Consider the following 25,111-nt stretch of genomic DNA (forward strand, 5'->3'; position numbering starts at 1 on the left):
GTGATTTTTAAAAATTTTTATTTTTCGATTTTTTAATTTGTCATTTCTTCAGTTTTTCGCTTCCAAATTACTAGTTTTTCTTTTACAGTTGTTAGAGCCTCTGGCGGGGACCTGTTTCACCCCTCCCCACCCGTAAGGGTGGGAGCCAGAGCCACCCCCACCTTGGAACACAGGGTAGCATTCATTCTTAATTCTTAACTCATACATACACATTCAATTCAATTCTCAATTCGTAACTAACACTCACCTATCTCGACCGCACGGTCACATAATATTCTATTCTAATCATTCTTATTTATCCTAACACTTGTCACTAGCAATATACATTTATCTTACTGTTCGCTGGTCTTTATTCATTTATACAAACTTCGACATGGTCCTTCGAGCCGGATTAGCGACAGAATAACAGTGGTAGTGATAAGTGTAATTCTCAACATATCATTCATCGGCTGGAATTCAGCAAAGTAGTTATCAAAACATCACCTAGAAATCATCCGCGCAGTGTTCAACTATCGGTGACGACCGCGAGTGCTGTGCAAAATCTTCAAGTATCATTCAACGTCAGCCAAGATAATTCTATCCACGAATCCAGGATTCCAGGTAAGCTTTAATTCTGTTTGGTTGGTGTAATACATTTATTCTCGTACTCAAGATGGTGGTAATCCAAGACAATACTTTTGTTAAATTTTCAATTCTTCTCAGCGAAATAGATTCACATTCTAATTTTATATCAAATGTTGCAAATCATCAAAAAAAAGGCCACTTAAAGCGTCGATATGAAGACGTACAGCGAATTTATTCAGAATTACAAATGCTTGTAGTTCAGCAAAAATCCGAAACAATGGTAGTCCCGAATGACACGAGTAACACGGAAACGATGAAACCTATAATTTATAATATCAGAGACGTGCTAAATTATATTCAAAAAATATCCGAATTATATAATGTTCTCATTGAAAAAACTAATCCATTGTGTACTTTCTCGAATTCATGTAAGATAAACACTAACGTACCAACCACGGATCTGGAAAAAACTTGTCAAAATTTAAAGCCTTTAAAGGTACACAAATTAAAAAATGGAGAACCCATCAAAATTCACAAAACCCATTTCAATGCTCTACGTAAATTGCGGTTCACTATTGGTAAAAAATCCCCTCTTGATTCCGTTATTTCAAAAACTCCTAGTATAATATCGAATTGTTCAAAATTTCCAAATTCAACACCGAATGAAGATAAAAATAATCCTGTTAATGATTGTTACAACTCCGAAGGCGTATCTCAAATTAATTTAGATAAAACTTCTAATGCAGGGTCATCTACCGCACTAGACAAAGTAAAAAGTCCTCCAGTTAATTCAAAAAACTGTGACTCATTGTTAGTCTGTAACCAATTTGAATGTAGATCTCAATATTTATGTAAATCCGTAGACTCAAATATTAAAGACAATACGTTAAACGTAGCAATACTCGACAAGAAAAAACATTCCGAAAATGCCATACCCAAAATAATAAGTCATTTCAGTAAAAACCCACCGGTGCTTCAAAATACCGCGCTGGGGTTGATTCTTAGCGGCAGTTTTGCATATTTAAAAAATAATACTTCCCATCCTCACAAAATTAGTTCAGCCCAAATTATTTCTCGGTTCTTGGAGGCTGAAACCGTCAAAACCGGAAGCAGGTCATTAAGCAAAGGGTTTAAAAGCGATCTTTGTGCAACCCCTTTTCAGTATACTACCACAGGCCATTCACCCGATGGCTATTTCATGGTCAAACACCGCTTTTCGGAAAATCAGCCGCGGTTAGAGAATTTTACACAAATGCATCCAAAGTGGCTATTATCAGTCGAGAGGAAGTTAGGGCATTCCACAGTCCCTTATTTCGAAAATCTACCTAAATTAGGAAATTCCCCAGAACTCGCTCTCCAACTGCTATTGTTAGCAGAGGGACGTGATCATAAACGTAACGAGGGTTTTATGGTCTCTCAAACGAAGTACCTAGACCTTGTACACCTGAACGTACTTAATGAAAATTCGTTAAATAATTTCATTTACCTGCAACACAATTGTGTTTTAAATCTTCACATTTCTGCCACTAAACTCTGCGTAGTTGTTGGCCGTTTAAATCTTAGTTCAAAAAGTTTAAATATGAATAGCCGGAAGTATAACGAAATTACTGATAAAAACCATCTTGAGGGCGAGGGCGTGTATGCGCTCATTGTCAGAGTTAAAGCCGTCCTGAATTCGCGCCTTTCGAAGCCTCTGTCCAGTGACCGCAATAATTTGGTCGCATTTATACCTGGCCAGTGCCTCTTTCGTCCAGCCATCAACTGGTCCCTCAGGAAAAGACCACGCCGTCGTTCCCATCAACAGGCCATCCCTTGGCACCTCATCCACGCTTACCATCAACACTTCTGGAAGTCGTGGTACCTCGAATATTTGACCACACTGAAAGGCAGGTTAGGGTGGCAAAGGCCATCTTCCAACGTTCCAGGAATGGCAAGATGGGTCCTCGTGAAGGAGGAGAAATTTCCGCGTCTACAGTGGCGGTTAGGACGCGGCCCTCCAACATCATTTTGGAAAGGAAGTGGTGGTGTGTGTAGTGTCGGTGAAGTGCAAAAGATAATTTCGCAATCGCATGCATTATCATTCTATTTAACCATATTGCATACATCTTGTCAATTTGTTATATACATCTCATTGTTGATTTATTTTACTATGTTCTATGTATTCATATTTGTACCATTGTTATATTCATTCGCCATATTATTTACTCGTCGTATTATTCATTGATTTGGTACATTATAATTGTTGTAAATTTATTTTTAGGTATATTGTAAATAATGTGTATTCGCTGATATTGTACCAATGTAATTTGTCTTAGATATCTTTTTTTTAAAGTTTAATGCATTTCTTCAGGTTCATTGCTTTCTGTAACAATGTCCACCCAATTCATGTAATTTCATCTGTATTTAACATTACTAAATCATGTTTTCATTCTAATGTTCTATATAGTTTATTTTTGGTCTTAAAACAATGTAATTGTTTCAAGGCGGGGGGTATGTTAGAGCCTCTGGCGGGGACCTGTTTCACCCCTCCCCACCCGTAAGGGTGGGAGCCAGAGCCACCCCCACCTTGGAACACAGGGTAGCATTCATTCTTAATTCTTAACTCATACATACACATTCAATTCAATTCTCAATTCGTAACCACCAGTCATCTCTCTCGACCGCACGGTCACATAATATTCTATCCTTATCATTCTTATTTATCCTAACACTTGTCACTAGCAATATATATTTATCTTACTGTTCGCTGGTCTTATTCATTTATACAAACTTCGACAACAGTTTTATGATTTTGTGATTTTTCAATTTTTCGATTTTTTTAGTTACGCGATTTTTAATTTTCCATTACATATTTGTTTCTTCAATTTTTTGATCTTACAATTTTTCAGGTTTTCATTTAAAATTTTTCTATTTTTCAATTTTTCACGTGTTCAGTATTTTCAATTGACAATTTTTAGATTTTACAATTTCTCATTTTTTTCTTTCTGTGTTATAATTTTGTAAATTTTCAAAATTTAGATTTTTCAGTTCCTCGATTTTTAATGTTTAAATTTTACTATTTTTCAAGTTTTCAATTTTTAAATTTACAATTTTTCGAATTTCCAACTTTTAATTTTTCCGTTTTTCGATTTTTCAGTTTTATATATTTTTTAATATTCCATGTTTGGATTTTTCATTTTCTCGATTTTTCAGTTTTTCGATTTTCAGTTTTTCCTTGGATTTCAAGTTTTAGCGTTTCCAACGTTACAACTTTTAGATTTTTCCGGTTCTAGAGTATTATTTATTAAATTTTTCACGTCAATTTTTTAATTTAAAATTTTTCAGTTTTTCGTTTTTTCAAATTTTAGAGTTTCTAAGTTTTTGTTTAAATCTTTAGATTTTTTGAATTTTTCAGTTTCTGGATTTTTAATTTTTCAGTTTTTCCAGTTTTCGATTTGCAGTGCCTTCGATTCCAGTTTTCGGGTTTTCAGTTTTACAATTTTTCGAATTTTTAATTTTCATGCGTTTGTAATTTTTCGATTCTTCAGTTTTTAGGTTTTCAATTTTTCGATCGAGAAATTGAAAAATCGAAAATCTTTTTGATTTTTCGAGTTTTTAACTTCAAATTTTCACGTTTTCATTATTTAAATTTCTCGACTCCCAAGTTTTTCAATTTTTCGGTATTATAATTTTTCATTTTTGGATTTTTCAGTTTCTCAATTTTTATTTTTTGGGTTTTTTTCAATTTTTCGTTTCCTCAGTTTTTCAAGTTCTTGATTTTTATTCTGCATTTTTCGGATTTTTTTATTTCAATTTTCTCAATTTTATATCATAATTTTTCGTTTTTCATTTCCTTTATTTTTTCAGCGTTTCTTTCGATTTTATAATTTTTTATTTATTCAGTTTTTCATATTTTCAATCTTTGATTTTTCAATTGCTTAACTTTCCTATTTTAAAATTTTTCAAATTTAGAATTTTTGGATTTCCAATTATCCAATTTTCCGATTCCCTTAATTTTCAATATGTCCATTTTACAATACAAATTAAGTTTTTTCCATTTTACACTTTCTCGATATTTGAGTTTTTCAATTATTAATCTTTCGATTTTTGAATTTTTGAGTTTTCAAGGTTTCCATTTAATACTTTTTCGTTTTTTCATTTTTGATTTTTCAATTTTACAATTTTTCAATTTTTCTGTTTTTTTTGTTCCAAAAGTTTAAAATCGAAAGACTAAAAAGTCGTAAAAAATTGACAAACCGAAAAACTGAAAAAACGAAAAATTGCTAAATCGAAAACATGGAAAATCGAAAAACTGAAGAAACGAAAAGTTGAAACATTGAAAAACTATAATCGGGAGGCTTAAAAATAGAAAAATTGAAAAGTCTAAAACTGTAATATTGGAAGATCGAAAAATTAAAAAATTAAATATGAAGAAATTTAAAAATTAATATCGAAAAATTAAAAACAACAATAAAAAAACTAATGAATGAAAAATTTTAAAATCAAATAATCTAAAATATCTAGAAAAATTCTAAAATCGTAAAATTGAAAAAATGAACAAATTTAAATCTAAAATTGACAAAACGAAAAATTAAAAAATCTGAAAGTTGAAAAGTCGTAAAATTGTAAATCGAAAAACTGTAAAATCCGAAAATTGAAAAATTTCACAATGGAAAAAAGAAAACTTATAGAATCAGAACATTGAAAAATCGAAAAGTTAGAGAAATGAAAAATTGAAAAATTAAAAATTGAAATCTTGTAAAATTTCAAATCGAAAAATTGCAAAATCTAAAAATTGAAACATCCAAAAGTTAGTAAATCGAAAAACTGAAAAATGTAAAAATGAAAACGAAAACTCTATCGTAAAACGAAAGAAAACACAAAGAAATGAAACATCGAAAAAACAAAAATTTATAACATTGGTACATTGAAACATCAAAAAATTGTAAAAATAAATCAAATAAAAAACCGAAACGAATCGAAAATTTGGAGAAAAGAAAATTGAAAAATGGAAAAATTCTAAAATCGAAATATTTTAAAAATTGTTATTACATATTTAAAATGAAAATTAGAAAAATTGAAAATAAAAAATTGAAGAAACGAAAAATTGAAAAATCATGAAACTGAAAAATTTTAAATTGAAAAACCAAAATTTTAATAATCTAAAAGTTGAAAACTTGGAACATCGAAAAATTGAAGAAATGAAAAATTGAAATATTGAAAAACTAAAATCGAGAATCAAAAAAAAATAAATCGGAAAATTGGATAGAAGAAAAAACAAATCGAATCGAAAAATTGGAAAACCCAAAAATTGAAAAGTCGAAAAACTTTAAGATTGAAAGATCGAAAAATTGAAAAATTAAAATCGAAAAATTAAAAACAGAAGAATTAAGAAATCGATTGAATGAAAAAATTTGAAGATCCAATAATTGAAAATCAGAAAAATTTTAAAATCGTAAAATTGAAAAAATGAAAAATGAGTACCTAAGAGAAAAAATTTAAAAGTTGAGAATTGAAAAATTTCACATTGGAAAAAAGAAAACTTATCAAATCAGAACATTGAAAAGTCAAAAAATTGGAAAGGTGAAAAATTAAAATCTTGTACAATTTCAAATCGAGAAATTGTAAAAATAAAGCAAATAAAAAACCGAGAAAAATTGAAGAATTGAAAAATAGAAAAATTTTAAAATCATAAAATTGAAAAAGTGAATTAATTTAAAAATTATTACATTTTTAAAATGAAAACTAAAAAATTGAAGAAACGAAAAATTGAAATATGAAAATGAAAAATCTAAAATTGGAAAACGAAAAATTAAAAAATTAGAAACTACAAGAAACAATTTCATTGAAAAAATTGAAATCCAAAAAATTATAAAACCGGAACATTGAAAAATCGAAAATTTGAAGAAATTAAAAATTAAAGAATCTAAAAATTGAAAAAACGAAAAACTGAAAAAATAAAATTACAAAAACAAAAAATCATAAAATCGAATATGTACATAGTTAAAAACAAAAAACGCGTTATGTTAAAAATTTGTGACTTCCATACATATATGTATGTATAAAAATGTAGAAAGATAATTTTTTCATTGCCTCTTTGGTTTTGCTTTTTTAAAAATCATGGGCTAATCTTCACCTAAAAATTGCAGGTATTCATGAAGAACGGCCTCGACCACTTCACCGACATGATGCCGGCCCTCCACAACTACATCACGATCGACACGGTGGCCTTCCTCAGCAACGAACAGCGCCTCCTCGCCATCTACAACATGTGCAAGGAGGTCCTCAACAACGACTGCGGCGAGGACGCCGAATCGCACGCCGCCAAGCTGCTCGAGGTCATCCTGCTGCAATGCCAGAACAAGGTGGACCAAGCGGCGCCGCTGCTGATCGAACTGGCGGCCTCGCGGCTACTGCGCGAAGTGAAAACCAGCGAGTTGCGCACGATGTGCCTGCAAGTGCTGATCGCGGCTCTCTACTATAACCCCGTGTTGTTGTTTTCCGTGCTGGAGAAGATGCCCAATTTCACGGAGAACTTCATCAAGCAGTGGCTACACGATACGGATTGTTTTCTGGGGATACACGACAGGAAATTGTGCGTTTTAGGGCTGTGCACTTTGATAACGATGGATAATAAACCGAATTGTTTGGTAGAGATGGTGCCTCGCGTGATACCTTCGTTGATTTTGCTCTTTGACGGCCTGAAGAGGGCTTACGCGGCCAAGGCGCAAGAGCAGGCGGAGGAGGAGGAGAGCGACAGTTCGGATGGGGAGATTGAAGGAGGTAGGGATTTTTTGTTTTCTTCAACAAATATTATTTTTTTAAATTATGTTGGCAACGCCTAAGCATTCCTTGTTCGTTTTGACAGTTATAGCCAAAAACTGTCACAGTGTCACACAGCCAATTTTATTTTAAAATTGATATTCATGACCTAGACAACTTTTTTTTCGACAATATTTTGGTACTACGGGATTCTAATAAACACAAAAATTATCTCAATTTTGTTCTTGACACCTACGCCTGCTCAGGGATCTGCTATTCTCATATTATTTTACCTCTAGTAACTAGTAATAGTGAATTGACAAATTCGAACATAAAAGGAAAACGTTGTTTAACAAATTATGCAAAACTTATTCAAGAGTATTAAAAATTGGATTCGATTTTTTTTTAGTAAATTAACTTTTAAAATTTTATTTAGTTTTTCGATGATTCGATGATTTCGCTCCAGAAATAATGCATTAAATTATTTCATTAACGCTCAATGAAAGTAATGTTTTCGAATTTTCACTTTTAGGAAATGTACTTTTTCGTTTTTTCAAGTTTTCGTGTTGAATTTTTCAGTTTTTCGTTTCTTCGATTTTGGAAGTCTTCGTTTCTTCAATTTTTAGTGTTTTCGTTTTTTGATTTCTCAGTTTTTAATCTTCGATTTTTTAATTTGCCATTTCTTCAGTTTTTCGATTCCAAGTTTTGAGTTTTCCATTTTACAATGTTATGAATTTGGGATTTTCCAATTTTTAGATTTAGTCTCTCGATTTTTCAATTTTAAATTTTCACGTCTTCGTTGTTTACATTGTTAAATTTTTCAAATTTTCTGTCTTCTATTTTTCAATTTCTCAATGTTGAATTCTTCAGTTTTTCGTTTTATCGATTTTTCATTTTTGTAATTTTTCAAGTTTTCCATATAAAATTTTTTGATTTTGTAATTTTTAGATTTTTGAAGTCCTCGTTTTTTCAGCTTTTAGAGTTTTCGTTCTGATTTTCGAAATTTTCATTTTTCGATTTTTTAATTTGTCAGTTCTTCAGTTTTTCGCTTCCAAATTTCGAGTTTTCCTTTTACAGTTTTATGATTTTGTGATTTTCCACTTTTTAGATTTTCAATGTGTGGATTTTTAATTTTTCAATTCTTCGTGTCTAGGTTTTCGATTTTTGATTTTACAATTTTTCGAGTTTCCAACTTTAATTTTTCAAGTTGTAACTTTTTAATTATTCAAATTTTCGTGTCTTCATTTTTTCCCAATGTTGAATTCTTCAATTTTCAAGTTTTCGGTATAAAATTTCTCGATTTTGTAATTTTTCAATTTATGAAGTCCTCATTTCTTCAACTTCTCTCGATTTTTATTCTTCGATTTTTTAATTTGTCATTTCTTCAGTTTTTAGATTTTCACTCCCTCGATTTCTAATTGTTCGATTTTTCATTTCTTCGATTTTTCAAATGTTCGTGTCTTCAGTTTTTCAGTTTCTCGATGTTGAATTCTTCAATTTTTCGTCACTTCAATTTTTGAGTTTTTTAATTTTTCAAGTTTTCGCTATAAAATTTTTCGATGTGGTAATTTTTCAAAATTTTTATTTTTCGGTTTCTCCATTTTTTTTCTTCGTTTCTTTAATTTGTCATTTCTTCAGTTTTTAGATTTTACAATTTTTCAGGTTTTCGTGTTAAAATTTTCTATTTTTCAACTTTATTTTTTCAAATTTTCGATATAAACTATCGATTTTGTAATTTTTCGAAATTTTCATTTTTCGATTTTTGAAGTCCTCGTTTCTTCAGCTTTTCGAGTTTTCGTTTTTCGGTTTCTCAGTTTTTATTCTTCGATTTTTTAATTTGTCATTTCTTCAGTTTTTCAATAATTCTTCCTTTGGTTAGTTTTTCGATTTTATAATTTTTTCAGTTTTACAATTTTTCAAGTTCGATATAAAATTTCTCGATTTTGAAATTTTTCGAAATTTTCATTTTTCGATATTTTAATTTGTCATTTCTTCAGTTTTTCGCTTCCAAATTTCGAGTTTTCCTTTTACAGTTTTATGATTTTGTGATTTTCCAAATTTTAGATTTTCAATCTCTGGGTTTTTAATTTTTCAATACTTCATGTCTAGTTTTTCGATTTTACAATTTTTCAGGTTTTCAATTTGAAATTTTCTAATTTCAATTTTTCGAGTTTCCAACTTTTATTTTTCAAGTTTTCATTGTTTAAATTTTTCGACTTTTCAGCTTTTTAATTATTCAATTTTTCAATTTTTGAAGTCATCATTTCTTCAACTTTTATTAGAGTTCTCGATTTTTATTCTTCGATATTTTAATTTATCATTTCTTTAATTTTTCGTTTCTTCAATTTTTCATTGTTACTATTTTTCAGGTTTTCGGTTTTAAATTTCTATTTTTTAAATTTTCATGTCTTCAGTTTTTCAGTTTCGCGGATGTTGAATTCTTCAATTTTTCGTTTCTTCGATTTTTGAATTTTATAATTTTTCAAGTTTTCGATATAAAATTTTTTGATTTCGTAATTTTTCGACTTTTGAAGTCCTCGTTTCTTCAACTTTTGGAGTTTTCGTTTTTCGGTTTCTCGATTTTTTAATTTGTCAATTCTTCAGTTTTTCGAATTTATAAATTTTCATGTTTTCGGTTTTAAATTTTCTACTTTTCATTGTTTAATGTTTCGATTTTTCAACTTTTTATTTTTTCAAATTTTCCTATCTTCAATTTTTCAGTTTATAATTTTTCAAGTTTTCGATATAAAGTTTTCCGATTTTGTAATTTTTCGAAATTTTCATTTTTCGATTTTTGAAATCCTCGTTTCTACAAGAGTTTTCGTTTTTCGGTTTCCCGATTTTTATCCTTTGATTTTTTAATTTGTCATTTCTTGAATTTTTCGGTTCCAATTTTCGAGTTTTCCATTAAAAATTAAACATCGAGAAACTGAAAATCTAAAAATTAGAAAATTACAAAATCAAAAAATTATAAGATTTTGTAATTTTCCAATTTTTAGATTTTCAGTTTCTCGATTTTTAATTTTTCAATTTTTCGTTTCTTTAATATTTCCAATTTAATTTTTCACCTTAATTTTTCAATCCTTGATTTCTTTAGTTTTTTCAGGTTTTCAATTTTAAATTTTCTATTTTTCGCTTTGCAATTTTTCGAGTATGGAAATTTTCAAGTTTTTATTGTTTAAATTTTTCGATTTTTCAACTTTTTCGTTTTTCAAATTTTCGTATCTTCAGTTTGTCAGTTTTATAATTTTTCAGGATTTCGATACAAATTTTTCGGTTTCTCGATTTGTAATCCTCGATTTTTAATTTGTCATTTCGTCAGTTTTTCGATTCCAAATTTCGAGTTTTCCTTTTACATTTTTATAATTTTGTGATTTTACAAATTTTAGATTTTCAGTCTCTCGATTTTTAATTTTTCAATTCTTCATTTATTTAGTTTTTCGATTTTACAATTTTTCAGGTTTTCCATTTTAAATTTTCAATTTTCAGTTTCATGATTTTTCATTTTACAATTTTTCGAGTTTTCAACTTCAGATTTTCAAGTTTTCATCTTTTGATTTTTTCGATTTTTTAACTTTTTAATTTTTCAGTTTCTCAATGTTGAATTCTCCAATTTTTCGTTTCTTCCATTTTTGACTTTTATAAGTTTTCAAGTTTTCGATACAACATTTGATTTTGTGATTTTTCGAAATTTTCATTTTTCAATGTTTGAAGTTTCTTCAACTTTTAGAGTTTTTGTTTTTCGGTTTCTCGATTTTTATTTTTCCATTTTTTAATTTGTCATTTCTTCGGTTTTTCGATTTCTTGTTGCGAGGTTCCTATTTTATAACTTTTCAGTTTTTAGATTTTCAGTCCCTCGATTTTTATAATTTTTCAATTTTACAATTTTTCGAAATTTTCATTTCGATTTTGGAAGTCCTCGTTTCTTCAAGTTTTAAGAGTTTTCGCTTTTCGGTTTTTCGATTCCAAGTTTCGGGTTTTCCAGTTTTAATTTTTCAATTCTTCATTTCTTTAGTTTTTCTAATTTATAATTTTTCAAATTTTCAACTTTTTAATTTTTCAAATTTTCATGTCTTCAATTTTTCAATTTCTCAATGTTGAATTCTTCAGTTTTTCGTTTCTTGACTTTTCAGTTTTGTAATTTATCAAGTTTTTGATATAAAATTTTCCGAAATTTTCATTTTTCGATTTTTGAAGTCGTCGTTTCTTCAACTTGAGTTTTCGGTTTCCCGATTTTTTCGATTTCAATCTTCAAGTTTTCCATTTAAGAATTTTATCATTTTTCAATTTTCAATTTAAAAATTTCAATTTTTAATTTAAAAATTTTTCAGGTTTTCGCTTTTATATTTTCTATTTTTCAAATTTTCGTGAATTCGATTTTCAGTTTTTTATAATTTTTCAAGTTTTCGATATAAAATTTTTCGATTTCATGTTTCGAGTTTTCTATTTTACAATTTTATGATTTTTCAATTTTTAGATTTTCATTCCCTCGATTTCTAGTTTTTTCTATTCTTAACGTTTATTTTTCTTCTTTTTAGTGACATTTCCAGGAGAACCAAGATATAAATCTGAATTTAAATTCAGAATATTATGGACGTTTTATAGTAAAATTTTATTATTTCTCTTGAAGATATTTATCATTTTGTTTTGATTGTAATGTGTCAATTTTGGACTTTGAAATGGGAATGGGACACAGAAATGGAGTAACACAAAATGTATATTTGGTTGCATAATTTAACTTTTATTTTTTAATTTTTAAAGATCATTGAAAAAACATTGTAACTAACACGTTTGTTAATAGCCTTCATTAATCAACTCATTCGTTAAATAACTATTACATTATATGTAGCTACATTATTTATAATCATTTATTTAAATTTAAATTGACATATTTTCCCTGATTTCAGTCAATTTCAGTCACACTCCTTGATAAAGTAAAGCGCCACAAGATACATTAATGTTGAAAATAAAAAATATGAACTGTAAATATTCGAATAGATTATTTTAATGTTCTTTATGTTTATTTTACAGTTGCCAAGTTTTAGTTCATTTGAATGGAGAGGCTTAGAAATAGAAGCCGAATCTGTTATTACTTATTTTTGAAGAACGTAACGAACGATAAAAAGTTCTCTATTATTATTACTATTCAACGTGTCATTAAATGCAGCTTTTACTTAGCAAAGGTGTTTTTTGGTAATTAATTTAAAGTTTGTACCAAAATTGCACTTTTAATTTTAATTGTTAATAATAAAATTCTAATAAATAAAGAAGTGCGATGAAGAAACATAAATAAAGCAAAATAGTTGTTTAATTAGTTTCATTAGATATCCAACGAAAGAAAAATCAGGATTAAAAAAAAAACAGAAAAACCTTTTTGAATATTGAGTTTGATGTCATTGTCGGTTCAACTGTTTAAACTACAAATCCAAAATTTACAGGTTTGTTTGGTTACCAACGTAACATTGATTGGACTGTTCAGACCGACAAAAACACGTCATCAGTTTAGTATGTTTATTACAAAAGTAAGAATTTATTTATAATAACAATTACAGAACAGAATAACAGATAAATATGGGTATAATAAGATCACATTTTATATTTTTATAGTAAAATACACTATCTTCAATTGGCGATAATTTTCTGACGTTTCTATGAAGGCTTACGACTTTTCGAAAATGTACATAATCCTAAAAAACAATCTGTTAAAAGTTGACTTGTCGGGGATAAAGAAACAGCAACCTTTTTTATTATTTGAATTGAAATAAGCGAGGTCCAAACCAAATTCGATTTATTAGTTTGTCAATTACAAGCGTGGTTAGTAGTCAAACGATAGAAAGAGATAAATATAGTTTTTATTTCCGAGTAATAGTATTCTAAGCTGGCCATGTTGACGTGAGTTTAGACACATCTTAAACACTTTTTTATTTCTTCTCAGAAGTACTCAGTTCGGACGAAGACGAAATCGACGAACAAGGCCAAGAATACCTAGAGAATATTTCCAGACGGGCCTTATCAGCCGGCCAAACCGCCGGAATGGCCATCACAGGTACAATTAACGACATAGAGGACGATTCAGACGACGACGACTCGGATTTCGAACCAAACGAAGAAACCATGCTAGAAGCTTACACCACACCTTTAGACGAAGAAACTTGTCCAGTAGACGAATACGACGTATTTAAGGAAGTCATGACTCGTAAGTAGTTCAGTCCGCGGTCCGCTCACTCTCACGCCCGCTTTCCGTTTCAGGATTGGAGCGCGTCCAACCCGATTGGTACAACGCCCTCACGGCCAACTTAACCGAGCAACAAAAGAAGAATCTACTAGACATTTGTGTATTAGCAGACCAGAGAAAGGCAGCCAAAGAAAGTAAAAGGATCGAGCAGTCTGGAGGTAACGAAAACGTCGGTTGTGACAGGTGGTAAACGGGTTGTTTCAGGTTTCATGTTTACGCACCACGAAGTGCCCACATCGTTTAAGTTCGGAGCTCCGAAGCCGTCATGAGCGGAAGTGTCGGTTTGAAAATCCTACTATGACTGAGTGTAAAATTGACTGTTATGAGCAGTGAAGTGATTATTTGTACAGTTGGTAATCTTAATCTTTTTTAATTTTGATTAAGTGCCTTTTTATTACACGGATGTAAACAATTTGAATTAACTAATATAGATTTAAATGAAATCTGTTTATTTCCGATGTATTCTGTAATTTGTGTTAAGTCTGTGGACTGTGTTTGTCTCTTTTAGGTTAATTGATATTCTTTTCTCTCGATTAGGGAAACCAATGTAGTAAAATTACATTTCTATATACATATATGAGGTGTTAAGTTATTGCATTTTAATAAAGCATTGCTTCGATTTTTGTAGTTTTGTTGAAAAGTTGAAATTTTTCAACTTGTTTCAACACTTGGAAATTTAATTTTGTCTGCGTTTGCCGCTCCTCTTTATAGCAACCTTCACTAGACGTCATATGAGCGTTTCGTGCCAAAAACTGACGTCGAGCCTAATTATGATTCATATTTCGGTAAGGCGGAAAAGTCAACGCCCACTCCTACTTGTCTAAATTTTTTTATTACTTTTTTATAACGACGATTTGCATTTCTGATAATTTTTATTTGGAATAAAACTTTAAAAGCTGTCATTAAAAATTTATTGCTGTGTCAATGACACATCAAAAAATTTAAACAATTCTCTACTTGAAACACAATAAATAGGTGTTGATATGAAGTAAATTTACTGTGAAATGAAGTAGGTCGGGGCGATTGAACTTAAATTTAACTTTCTGCATAAAAACAAACGAAAATGAATAACAAGAAAATTTGTCGCAGATCTTTTGTGACGTCATCGCGACATGCGATCGATTCGAGATGTGGGGAGCAGAACTACGCGAAAAATCCTACAGAGCTGCAGTCGTAGATAATGTCATATACAACATTTTTTATATATTTTTTTAATAATAAGGTGAGGTGCAATATGATCGGAAAAAACTCCTCTAGTAGGCCATGAAATTTATTTTTAAAATAATGATGTTGCGAACAGTGTTTGTTAAATAAACTTAACTAGAAAAAATGTCATAATATTTTTAACGACGCGTTTTACTTTTGACAAATTGACACTAGATTTACCAGAATATTACAAGTTGCTTACTGTTTCCTTCACTTTAATTCAGGTCACACGAATTACAGTTCGTCGTCTGAGAACTTGTTTGATCTATAGACCAGAGCGGATTCAGGCCAATGTCGACTCTAAGCGTTCGGAAACGATTTGATTTATAAGCCATGATCTCTGATCTGATACACATCCTAACCGGTTTCGACCATAATTTCTTGCTGTTTCAACTTTCGAATTTTCAGTTTTTCGAAATTTTAGTTTGGGGACTTTTCAGTTTACTCATATTTATTATTCAACTTTTGGATTTTACAATTTCTCAATTTTTCAATTTCTCGGTTTTCAGTTTTTCTCTTCAATTTTACGATTTTTAAATATTTCGATTTTTCAATTTTTGACTTTTATAAACTCTTTAAACTCGATTTTTCAATTAATTGATTTTTCAGATTTTTTGGTTTTTCAATTCTTCTATTTTTTCAGGTTTCGATTTTTCAACTTCACTTTTTTGGTTTTTCGATTTCTCAATTTTTCAATTTTTTAATTTCTCAGTTTTTGGACATTTCAGTTTTGGGATTTTTCAGTTTACTTGTTATTCAATTTTTGATCTTACGATTTTGCAGGTTTTTGATTTTTTAATTTTTCGATTTTTTTATGGTTTCGATATTTCGACTTCACTTTTTTTATTCTCAATTTTTCGATTCTTTAGATTCTCAGTTTTGGGATTTCTCAACATTTATGTTCTTCGACTTTTCCAATTTTGACTTCTGGATTTTTCGATGTGTCGACTTTTTACTTTTTCGATTTTTAAATTTTAGATTTCTCAATTTTTGGTATTTTAATCTTTCAATATTTAAAATTTTTAATTTTTCGATTTCTTAATCTTTCGATTTTTAATTTTAGATTTTCCGATTTCTCGATTTTTCATTTCAGTTCTTCGATATTTCAATTTTTGAAGTTTTCGAATTTTTCAAATGTTTTGATTTCTTAATCTATCGATTTTTCGACTTCCCAGTTTTAGATTTTCTGTTTTTCAATTGTCGTTTTTTCAAATTTTCGATTTTTCAATTTGTCAAATTTGACATTTATAAACTGTCAATTTTTCGATTTTTCAATTAATCCATGTTTTGATTTTCCCATTTCTTGACTTTCGAGGCTTTCGATATTCCTGTTCTTCAATTCTTTAATTTTTCGATTGTTCAGGTTTTTGATTTTCATTTTTTAGTTTTTTTAAGGTTTCGATTTTTCGAGTTCACTTTTTGGATTTCTCGCTGCTCAATTTTTCGACTTTTTAGGTTCTCAGTTTTGGGATTTTTCAATATTTCGATTCGACTTTTCGATTTTTGGTTTCTGGAGTTTTCGATGTGTCGATTTTTTTTACTTTTTCGATTTTTCGGTTGCTTAATCTTTCGATTTTTCGACTTCCCGGTTTTAGATTTTCTGTTTTCAATTGTCGTTTTAAATTTTTCGATTTTTCAATGTTTTGATTTCCCGACTTAGTTTCCCATTTTTAGTTTTTCTTTCATTTTTCAGTTTTTCGATATTTCAGTTTTGGGATTTTTCAATATTTCGACTGTTCGACTCCTGGATTTTTCGATCTGTCGATTTTTTTACTTTTTCGATTTTGAAATTTTAGATTTTTTTATTTTTAAAATTTTATATTTTTTGGTTTCTCGATTTTTCATTTCAGTTCTTCGATATTTCAATTTTTTCGAAGTTTTCGAATTTTTCAAATGTTTCGATTTCTTAATCTTTTGATTTTTCGACTCTCCGGTTTTAGATTTTCTGTTTTTCAATTGTCATTTTGTCAAATTTTCGTTTTTTTATTTTTTCAATATGACTTTTATAAACTCCAAATTTTTCGATTTTTCAATTAATTAATGTTTCGATTTTCCTGTTCCATTCTATAATTTTTTGATTTTTTAAGGTTTCTATTTTTCGACTTCACTTTTTTGATTTTTCGATTTTTCAGTTTTAGGATTTTTCAATACATATTTCAATTCTTCGGTTTTTCTATTTTTGACTTCTGGATTTTTCGATGTGTCTACCTTTTCAGTTTCTCGATTTTTCAATTTTTGGATTTTTAAATTTTAGATTTTTCAGTTTTTTGATATTTTAATTTTTTAATATTTAAAATTTTAGATTTTCCGATTTCTCGATTTTTCATTTCAGTTCTTGTATATTTCAATTTTTCAAGTTTTCGAATTTTTCAAATGTTTTGATTTCTTAATCTATTCATTTTTCGATTTCCCGGTTTTAGATTTTCTCTTTGTCAATTGTCGTTTTTTCAAATTTTCGATTTTTCAATTAATCGATGTTTCTTGACCTTCGAGTGTTTCGATTTTCCTGTTCTTCAATTCTTTAATTTTTTGATTTTTCGGGTTTTTGATTTTTCACTTTTTAGTTTTTTTTAAGTTTCGATTTTTCGAGTTCACTTTTTTGATTTCTCGCTTCCTCAATTTTTCGACTTTTTAGGTTCTCAGTTTTTGGATATTTCAGTTTTCGGATTTTCCAGGATTTCCATTTTTCAGTTTTGGGATTTTTCGATTTTTCGATTTTTGGCTTCTGGAGTTTTCGATGTGTCGATTTTCTTACTTTTTCGATTGCTTAATCTTTCGATTTTTCGACTTCCCGGTGTTAGATTTTCTATTTTCAATTATCGTTTTAAATTTTTCGATTTTTCAATGTTTTGATTTCCCGATTTAGTTTCCCATTTTTATTTTTCTTTCATTTTTCAGTTTTGGGATTTTTCAATATTTCGATTCTTCGATTTTTGAATTTTCGATTTTTGAATTTTTCAAATTTAACTTTTATAAACTCTCAATTTTTCGATTTTTCAATTAATCGATGTTTTAATTTTCCCATTTCTTGACCTTCGAGTGTTCCGATTTTCCTGTTCTTCAATTCTTTAATTTTTTGATTTTTCGGGTTTTTGATTTTTCAGTTTTTAGTTTTTCTAAGGTTTCGATTTTTCAAATTCACTTTTTGGATATTTCAGTTTTCGGATTTTCTAGGTTTTCCATTTTTCAGTTTTTCTTTCATTTTCAGTTTTCCGATATTTCAGTTTTGGGATTTTTCAATATTTCCATTCTTCGACTTTTCGATTTTTGACTCCTGGATTTTTCGATGTGTCGATTTTATTTTTTCGATATTTCAATTTTTCGATTGCTTAATCTTTCGATTTTTCGACTTCCCGGTTTTAGATTTTCTGGTTTCAATTGTCGTTATAAATTTTTCGATGTTTCAATGTTTTGATTTCCCGATTTAGTTTCCCATTTTTAGTTTTTCTTTCATTTTTCAGTTTTTCGATATTTGAGTTTTGGAATTTTTCATTTTCCCATTTTTCCATTTTTAGTTTTTCTTTCATTTTTCAGTTTTTTGATATTTCAGCTTTGGGATTTTTCAATATTTCGATTCTTCGACTTTTCGATTTTTGGCTTCTTGAGTTTTCGATGTGTCGATTTTTTTACTTTTTCGATTTTTAAATTTTAGATTTTTTAATTTTTTCCAAGTTTTCGAATTTTTCAAATGTTTCGATTTCTTAATCTTTTAAATTTTCGACTTCCCGGTTTTAGATTTTCTGTTTTTCAATTGTCATTTTGTCAAATTTTCGATCTTTTAATTTTTCAAATTTGACTTTTATAAACTCTCAATTTTTCTATTTTTCGATTAATCGATGTTTTGACTTTCCCATTTCTTGTCCTTCGAGTGTTTCGATTTTCCTGTTCTTCAATTCTTTAATTTTTTGTTTTTTCAGGTTTTTGATTTTTCAATTTTTCGATTTTTGAAAGTTTCAATTTTTCGACTTCACTTTTTTGATTTTTCGATTTTTCAGTTTTTAGATATTTCAGTTTCAGGATTTTTCAATATTTCAATTCTTCGGCTGTTCTATTTTTGACTCCTGGATTTTTCGATGTGTCGATTTTTTTACTTTTTCGATTTTTCAATTTTTCGATTGGTTAATCTTTCGATTTTTCGACTTCCCGGTTTTAGATTTTATGTTTTCAATTGTCGTTTTAAATTTTTGGATTTTTCAATGTTTTGATTTTCCGATTTAGTTTCCCATTTTTAGTTTTTCTTTCATTTTTCAGTTTTTCGATATTTCAGTTTTTGGGATTTTTCAATATTTCGATTCTTCGACTTTTCGATTTTTGACTCCTGGATTTTTCGATGTGTCGATTTTTTCAATTTTGCGATTTTTAAATTTTTCAAATTTTAAATTTTTCGATTTTTCATTTCAGTTCTTCGATATTTCGATTGTTTCCAAGTTTTCGAATTTTTCAAATGATTCGATTTCTTAATCTTTTGATTTTTCGACTTCCCGGTTTTAGATTTTCTGTTGTTCAATTGCCATTTTGTCAAATTTTCTATTTTTTGATTTTCCAAATTTGACTTTTATAAACTCTCAATTTTTCGATTTTTCAATTAATCGATGTTTTGACTTTCCCATTTCTTGACCTTCGAGTGTTTCGATTTTCCTGTTCTTCAATTCTTTAATTTTTCGATTTTTCGAGTTCACTTTTTGGATTTCTCGCTTGCTCAATTTTTCGACTTTTTAGGTTCTCAGTTTTTGGATATTTCAGTTTTCGAATTTTCCAGGTTTTTCAGTTTTTCAGTTTTTCTTTCATTTTTCAGTTTTTCGATATTTCAGTTTTGGGATTTTTCAATATTTCGATTCTTCGACTTTTCGATTTTCCACTCCTGGATTTTTCTATGTGTCGATTTTTTACTTTTTCGATTTTTCAATTTTTCGTTTTTTAAATTTTCGATTTTTTAATTTTTAAAATTTAAAATTTTTCGATTTCCCGAATTTTTATTTCAGTTCGTCGACATTTCAATTTTTTCCAAGTTGTCGAATTTTTCAAATGTTTCGATCGTAATCTTTTGATTTTTGGACTTCTCGGTTTTAGATTTTCTGTTTTTCAATTGACTTTTATAAACTCTCAATTTTTCGATTTTTCAATTAATCGATGTTTTGATTTTCCCGTTTCTTGACCTTCGAGTGTTTCGATTTTCCTGTTCTTCAATTCTTTCATTTTTTGATTTTTCAATTTTCCGATTTTTTAATGTTTCTATTTTTCGTCTTCACTTTTTTGATTTTTCGATTTTTCAGTTTTTAGATATTTCAGTTTTAGGATTTTTCAATATTTCAATTCTTCGGCTTTTCTATTTTTGACTTCTGGATTTTTCGATGTGTCTACCTTTTTACTTTTTCGATTTTTCAATTTTTGGATTTTTAAATTTTAGATTTTTCAATCTTTTGATATTTTAATTTGTCAATATTTCTTAATCTTTCGATTTTTCGACTTCCTGGTTTTAGATGTTTTGTTTTTCAATTTTTCGATTTGTTAATTTTTCGTTCCTGATTTATCAAGATTTGATTGTTCAGGTTTTCGATTTACAAGTTTTAAATTTTTTATTTTGGCCTATTTCCGTTTCTCAGTTTTTCCAGTTTTCCAATTTTTCGGTTTTTGATTTTCCGCTTTTCCAATTTTCAATTTTTAACTTTTTGTTTGTCGATTTCTCTATTTTTCGACTTCATCACTTTTCGATTTCTCGTTCTTTTGATCTTTCAATCTCTCAATTTTTCAATTTTTCGAATTTTTAAGTTTTTTGATTTCTCGATTTATCGAGATTTGGATTTTTCGATATTTTGATTGTCAATTTCTCAATTTATAAATTGTTCAATTTTTAAATTTCGACTCCACGATTTCTTGTTCTTTTGATTTTTCGATTTTAAGTTCTTCGATATTTCGATTTTTCAATATTTTGGTTTTACGATTTTTTAAGGTTTCGATTTTTCGAATTTTCGATTATTTTAATTTTTCCCTTTTAATATGATACAGTGTATCGAAAACAACCACAAACATTGTCACTAAAAATATTCATACAAAATAGAACACAGTGTTTCCAAAACATCTTCCCGAAAAAAATCCATTGGGTTATTTCAACAATATTCTTAGTTTAAGACGTTTTGCTAGTATAAAACACAAATAAATAATTAATTCTTAGTTAAACAAAATATGTAAAATCATCTAAATATGTACCAAAAATGTTGACTTAGTCGTTATAAAAACCGACCAAATCGCTTCTGAACGCTTAAGTCGACATTGGCCTGAGCGCGCTCTGGTCTGTAGATCAAACAAGTTCTCATGCGACGAGTTGTAGTGAAACAAGTTTTTTCATTGGCTTCGACTATTTAAATTTGGCGCTTGAGGACTCCAATGTCAATAAGGGTGGTTTTGCAAAATCAGCCTGTATGTCGCATCTATATTAATCTATGGCAGTACCAACCCCTTCCTTTTTTAGTTTGACAGTTAACTATCTGTCAAATAAAGTGTCAAGTGCCAACGTCATTATTTTAAAAATAAATTTCATGAATCATGAGCATGACCCACTAGAGGTCTTTTTCGCCCACAGGGTAATAAGTTAGGTAAGGTCTAAATTTGGAGACTAATCCTGGATATTCAACTAACAGTTTTAATAAATTCAAGCAATTAGAATGGGGCTAATTTTCCACCAAGTTTTTTTTTATCACAATCCTGCCCATTTTCGCTTATTAACGCAACACCAAAACCATTATGGGTTAATAACACATCTGGTTTATGCTCAGTTCATGACTCGTGACGTCATGTGAACTACCTAAATCTAGATCTAGTTAACTTTCACCAAGCCAAAATCACATACACACTTTGTAAGCTGATAATAGAAATCAGTGTAGGAAATCGCATTTGCATGAAAACAAAGGTGCCAAAGTATTTGAAAAAAGCATTGCTCGATTTCTTTATGGTTTTATTATGAAAATTATCTATATCTTAATTAAATCAGTTACATTTTCACTGAGAAGAAATTACAACACACCGTAAGGTGATAATGGAGATATGATCACAAATTCATAGATCCAACAAGTCTGGAAAAACGCCGACAAAAAAGCAAACAAAACAACTATGATAGCTTTAATAAACGAAATTAGTAATTAGGAGCAAGAATCACTTAGTGTCCTCGTCAACAGGCATAAAACAGTAAACTTATAAATAAGTTCTTTACACATATGAATCACTTGAGACAGCGGTCGAAATAAGTACTGCCAACATACCCTCCCCTCATCGCCTTCTGCACGTTCTGCTCGAACAATCTCCTGTTGGTGGTGAGCACTTCAGCGGCTTCTTTGTTAAGAGGGTCCTCTGGATTCGGTTCCAAGAACAAGTATTGCAAGCCATACACGATGCTATTGATGGTAAGCACCGGCTTCCAGTCCTCCCGCAGGATGTTCAGACACACATTCCCCTGCTGGTCAATATTCGGGTGGTAGACCTGCGTCTCGCACTTCACTTTGGGGGGCTCGTGCGGGTAGTTGGGGCCCACTTTGAAACTAAACACGAAGCGACCAGTCTTGTAGAACCCCTTAAATCACACAATTAGAGACAACCCAGCAAATGCACCCCTCTCGAACCTCGTCAGGGCAGATCACCAGCTTGAATGACAGCAGGTCGTCGGGATCTGGGAACTCGGTTGTGCAAGTCTTCGGGAGGTTGAGCTCGTTTATATCTGGAAAAAAGCGAATTTTGACGTCTTTTGCGGCTAAATTGGAAAAAGTGAACCTTTTGTGATTCTCAACTGGGCTGCAGAGGCTTTCTTTTGATTTCCTGGTCGTGGCGAGGCTTCTCCATCTTTCTTCTGTTGCTTCAACGAGAATAATTTTATCATATTTAACTAGTTTGGGTGGGTGTTAATTTCTTAAATTAGCGTAATCGTCGGTCTTGTGCTATCACAATTTACAAAAACATGAGAAAAGTGAAATTTCTTCGGCTGCTTTTTGTATAATTTTTCACATCTGTCAATGTCAAAACTGTCAAACGGACGAGGTTAGATTTTGGGGCGCTCGGCTAAAAGTGGCGCTAGTGTCGTGCAGGTGCGCACATAATTAATTACCATATTTTTTATTTAATTACTTTGCATATCTTTATGGTTATTAACAACTTTGTTTAAAAATACGCAGAAAAATAATGCTGGTAGAGGAGGGTTTGATATTTCTTCAATATACCGTCGAGTTCAAACATCCACACGTTATGTTGCGCACCTACTTTGAATTTAATTTCAAATTTTCATAATTTTGTTGATTCATGGTTATGATTCAACATTTTTTCTGCCCTAGAAACGTTTCACACTTGAATGAAAGCTGATAACGAAAAACTAGGAGAAAAACTTTCATTAATAAAATAACACTTGCAATTAAATATTTTCACTTGTAATATGTAATTGTTTTTAATATGCTTCATTACTAGTTTTTAAAATCGTTACTGGATACAAGGTAAGCTTTAAAATATTCAAAATAGTAGAAATTACGAACATATCTATTTCAGGTGGAAGATTAGACGACTGACAAGTTTGAATTAGGCGCCATTTGTTGCCCTAAACGCAACCAGCAATTCTTCCTAAAAATAAGTTGGTACTGAAGACTACAGATAATTTATGACTGGCAGCCGACAATAGACCTTCAACACAGAATAATCATTTTCCGCATTCTTTTGAAATATTAGAATTAATCCTAGGTTAATGTAAATCTATTAATTATATTTTACAAGTGTAGCTACTCAATTTAAACACTCTGTTTAAAATGTTCGCAGTTAATTTTAGGTCCATTGTGTATTATTTTCGAATAAATTTAAAGGAATCTGGTGTTGTGATGCTGAATAAACTTGAAAAAATCTTTTGAGCTTTTAGTGTTTTATTTTTTAAGAATTTGAAAAAGCCTTGAATACCGCAATAGTTTTTTTTTTTTAATTCGGGGGACTCTTCGGTACCCATGGTATATTACTTTGGCAGCACATGGAGATTTTTTTTTTGTAAATTATTTAAAACAATTTTGGTGTTGTATTTTTGGAAAAATCTGACCCGACCTGTTTTTGAGTTAATTTTGGGACTCAGTTTTTTTTTGAAAAATTTTTGAGGTTCTATGTATTCCTGTTTGGAAAGAATTTGAAAGTATTTTGGAGCCTCTAATGTTTTTTTACTTTCCGAGTACAAGTTTTAGAAATATTGTAATCGAGTCCATCGGCCCAATAGCCACTTTCATATTCTCTCGACGTGTCATAACCTCTCAAGTACGAAAAACTGGTCTCCCGTTTCCGTCTGTGTGTCTGTGTGTCTGGTGTCTGTATCCATTATTATTAGATACGTAACTCCGAAACCGCTAGATCGATTGTTGTCAAATTTTTTATGTATATTAGAAATATATACAGGGACATTTTTTTAACTCTGAACATACACCAGAAAGTCCCTACGTTCAATCTTAAAAAAAACACATCAATGTAATGAAAGTATACAACCAAGATTACATCAAACCTACGTGATTAATAGAAAAAAATTAAACTTGCCAACTTGTCAACTTGTCAAAATATAATTTGGAAATTTAAGAAATGAATACAACAGAAGAAAACGTAAAAATATTAAATTGGTACTATCGCCATGTAATCAGTCGAATTGTGGGTAGGTACGTGTTATTTTTTTGGTCAATTGCTCTAAAGATTTCGTGTAAGTAATGTGTTATTGCAGTTGGATGTGGGGGAGTTCCATCCATTTGAAACGAAACCAATCATCAAAACTTAAATATTGAATTTGGTGCACTGTGGTAACGAAGCAGTCTTAAAAAGGAATTAGAATTCAAATTTTCTTCAATAAAAAATGGACCAGGTTTAAGGTTTGGTTTATATTTCCTTCCAACATTTTAGCCCTACGGTTATATTGTGCTCTTGTCAAATTTTGCAGACGAGGATTAGCATTTGACTAATAGCTGTAAAGAAAGGAAAAAAATACGAAGGGACAAGGGAGTTAACAGGACTAACCGAAAATTTTGGGAATAGACTTTACCATCTAATGATAATAATGCTTCATGTGTAAATACGATGTTTTGTAAAATGTTTTTATTGTTTTTTATATTAAATACTGTTTCTCAAAAATCCGTTCTTTTAATTTTACTTCTGGACTGAGTTATTGATGATTTGGTGAGTTTATAACATTTGTATTTAAACTGTTTTAAAACTTTGCGGGGATAACATAAGATGTTTAATTGTATATTAATACTTCCTCAGATAGGACATAATTTGATCTGTTTCTCTAACGATGTTTATATTCGACGCATCCGTGGGTGTTGACACAATTGGTCTATTGGCGTAATTGACTGAAAAAAGATCACGTACAATTCT

General features: G+C 29.8%; 2 protein-coding genes across 3 annotated transcripts in view; one reads left to right on the plus strand and one right to left on the minus strand.

The window, feature by feature from the left end:
• Positions 1 to 14,159, plus strand: part of LOC135139540 (importin-7) — a 32,327-nt gene extending 18,168 nt beyond the window's left edge. The window contains exons 7-10 of the mRNA XM_064069813.1: positions 6,693 to 7,326; positions 13,241 to 13,501; positions 13,555 to 13,698; positions 13,745 to 14,159. Of these exons, the coding sequence (XP_063925883.1) occupies positions 6,693 to 7,326; positions 13,241 to 13,501; positions 13,555 to 13,698; positions 13,745 to 13,809 (1,104 nt within the window). The 3' untranslated portion in view covers positions 13,810 to 14,159. The remainder of the gene's footprint in view (positions 1 to 6,692; positions 7,327 to 13,240; positions 13,502 to 13,554; positions 13,699 to 13,744) is intronic.
• On the minus strand, positions 12,673 to 22,778 carry LOC135139541 (NEDD8-conjugating enzyme Ubc12). 2 transcript variants are annotated; one of them, XM_064069815.1, is made up of 4 exons: positions 22,508 to 22,778; positions 22,360 to 22,454; positions 22,003 to 22,310; positions 12,673 to 12,992 (listed from the first exon to the last, which is right to left on the minus strand). In XM_064069815.1, exons 1-4 carry the CDS (start codon positions 22,611 to 22,613, stop codon positions 12,965 to 12,967), a joined length of 537 nt encoding a protein of 178 aa, XP_063925885.1. In that variant the 5' UTR covers positions 22,614 to 22,778; the 3' UTR covers positions 12,673 to 12,964. The 2 variants fall into 2 exon arrangements, with proteins under 2 accessions (XP_063925885.1, XP_063925884.1); XM_064069814.1 differs by lacking the exon at positions 12,673 to 12,992 and having other exon boundaries at positions 21,682 to 22,310; positions 22,508 to 22,777.
• Positions 22,779 to 25,111: the final 2,333 nt, after the last annotated feature.

Source organism: Zophobas morio, unplaced genomic scaffold (assembly GCF_036711695.1).
Source record: "Zophobas morio isolate AGI-343-1 ecotype UQ-CSIRO unplaced genomic scaffold, CSIRO_AGI_Zmor_V1 ptg000031l, whole genome shotgun sequence".
NCBI classification, from domain to species: Eukaryota; Metazoa; Arthropoda; class Insecta; order Coleoptera; family Tenebrionidae; genus Zophobas; species Zophobas morio.

Bases quoted from the DNA above. Each gene is read 5' to 3' on its own strand.
- LOC135139541 (XM_064069814.1), bottom strand. From the start codon at position 22,613: ATGATAAAATTATTCTCGTTGAAGCAACAGAAGAAAGATGGAGAAGCC. The intron at 22,455-22,507 runs GTTCACTTTTTC...GCTTTTTTCCAG, and splicing joins CCAGTTGAGAATCACAAAAG to ATATAAACGAGCTCAACCTC. The intron at 22,311-22,359 runs GTTCGAGAGGGG...GTGTGATTTAAG, and splicing joins TGGTGATCTGCCCTGACGAG to GGGTTCTACAAGACTGGTCG.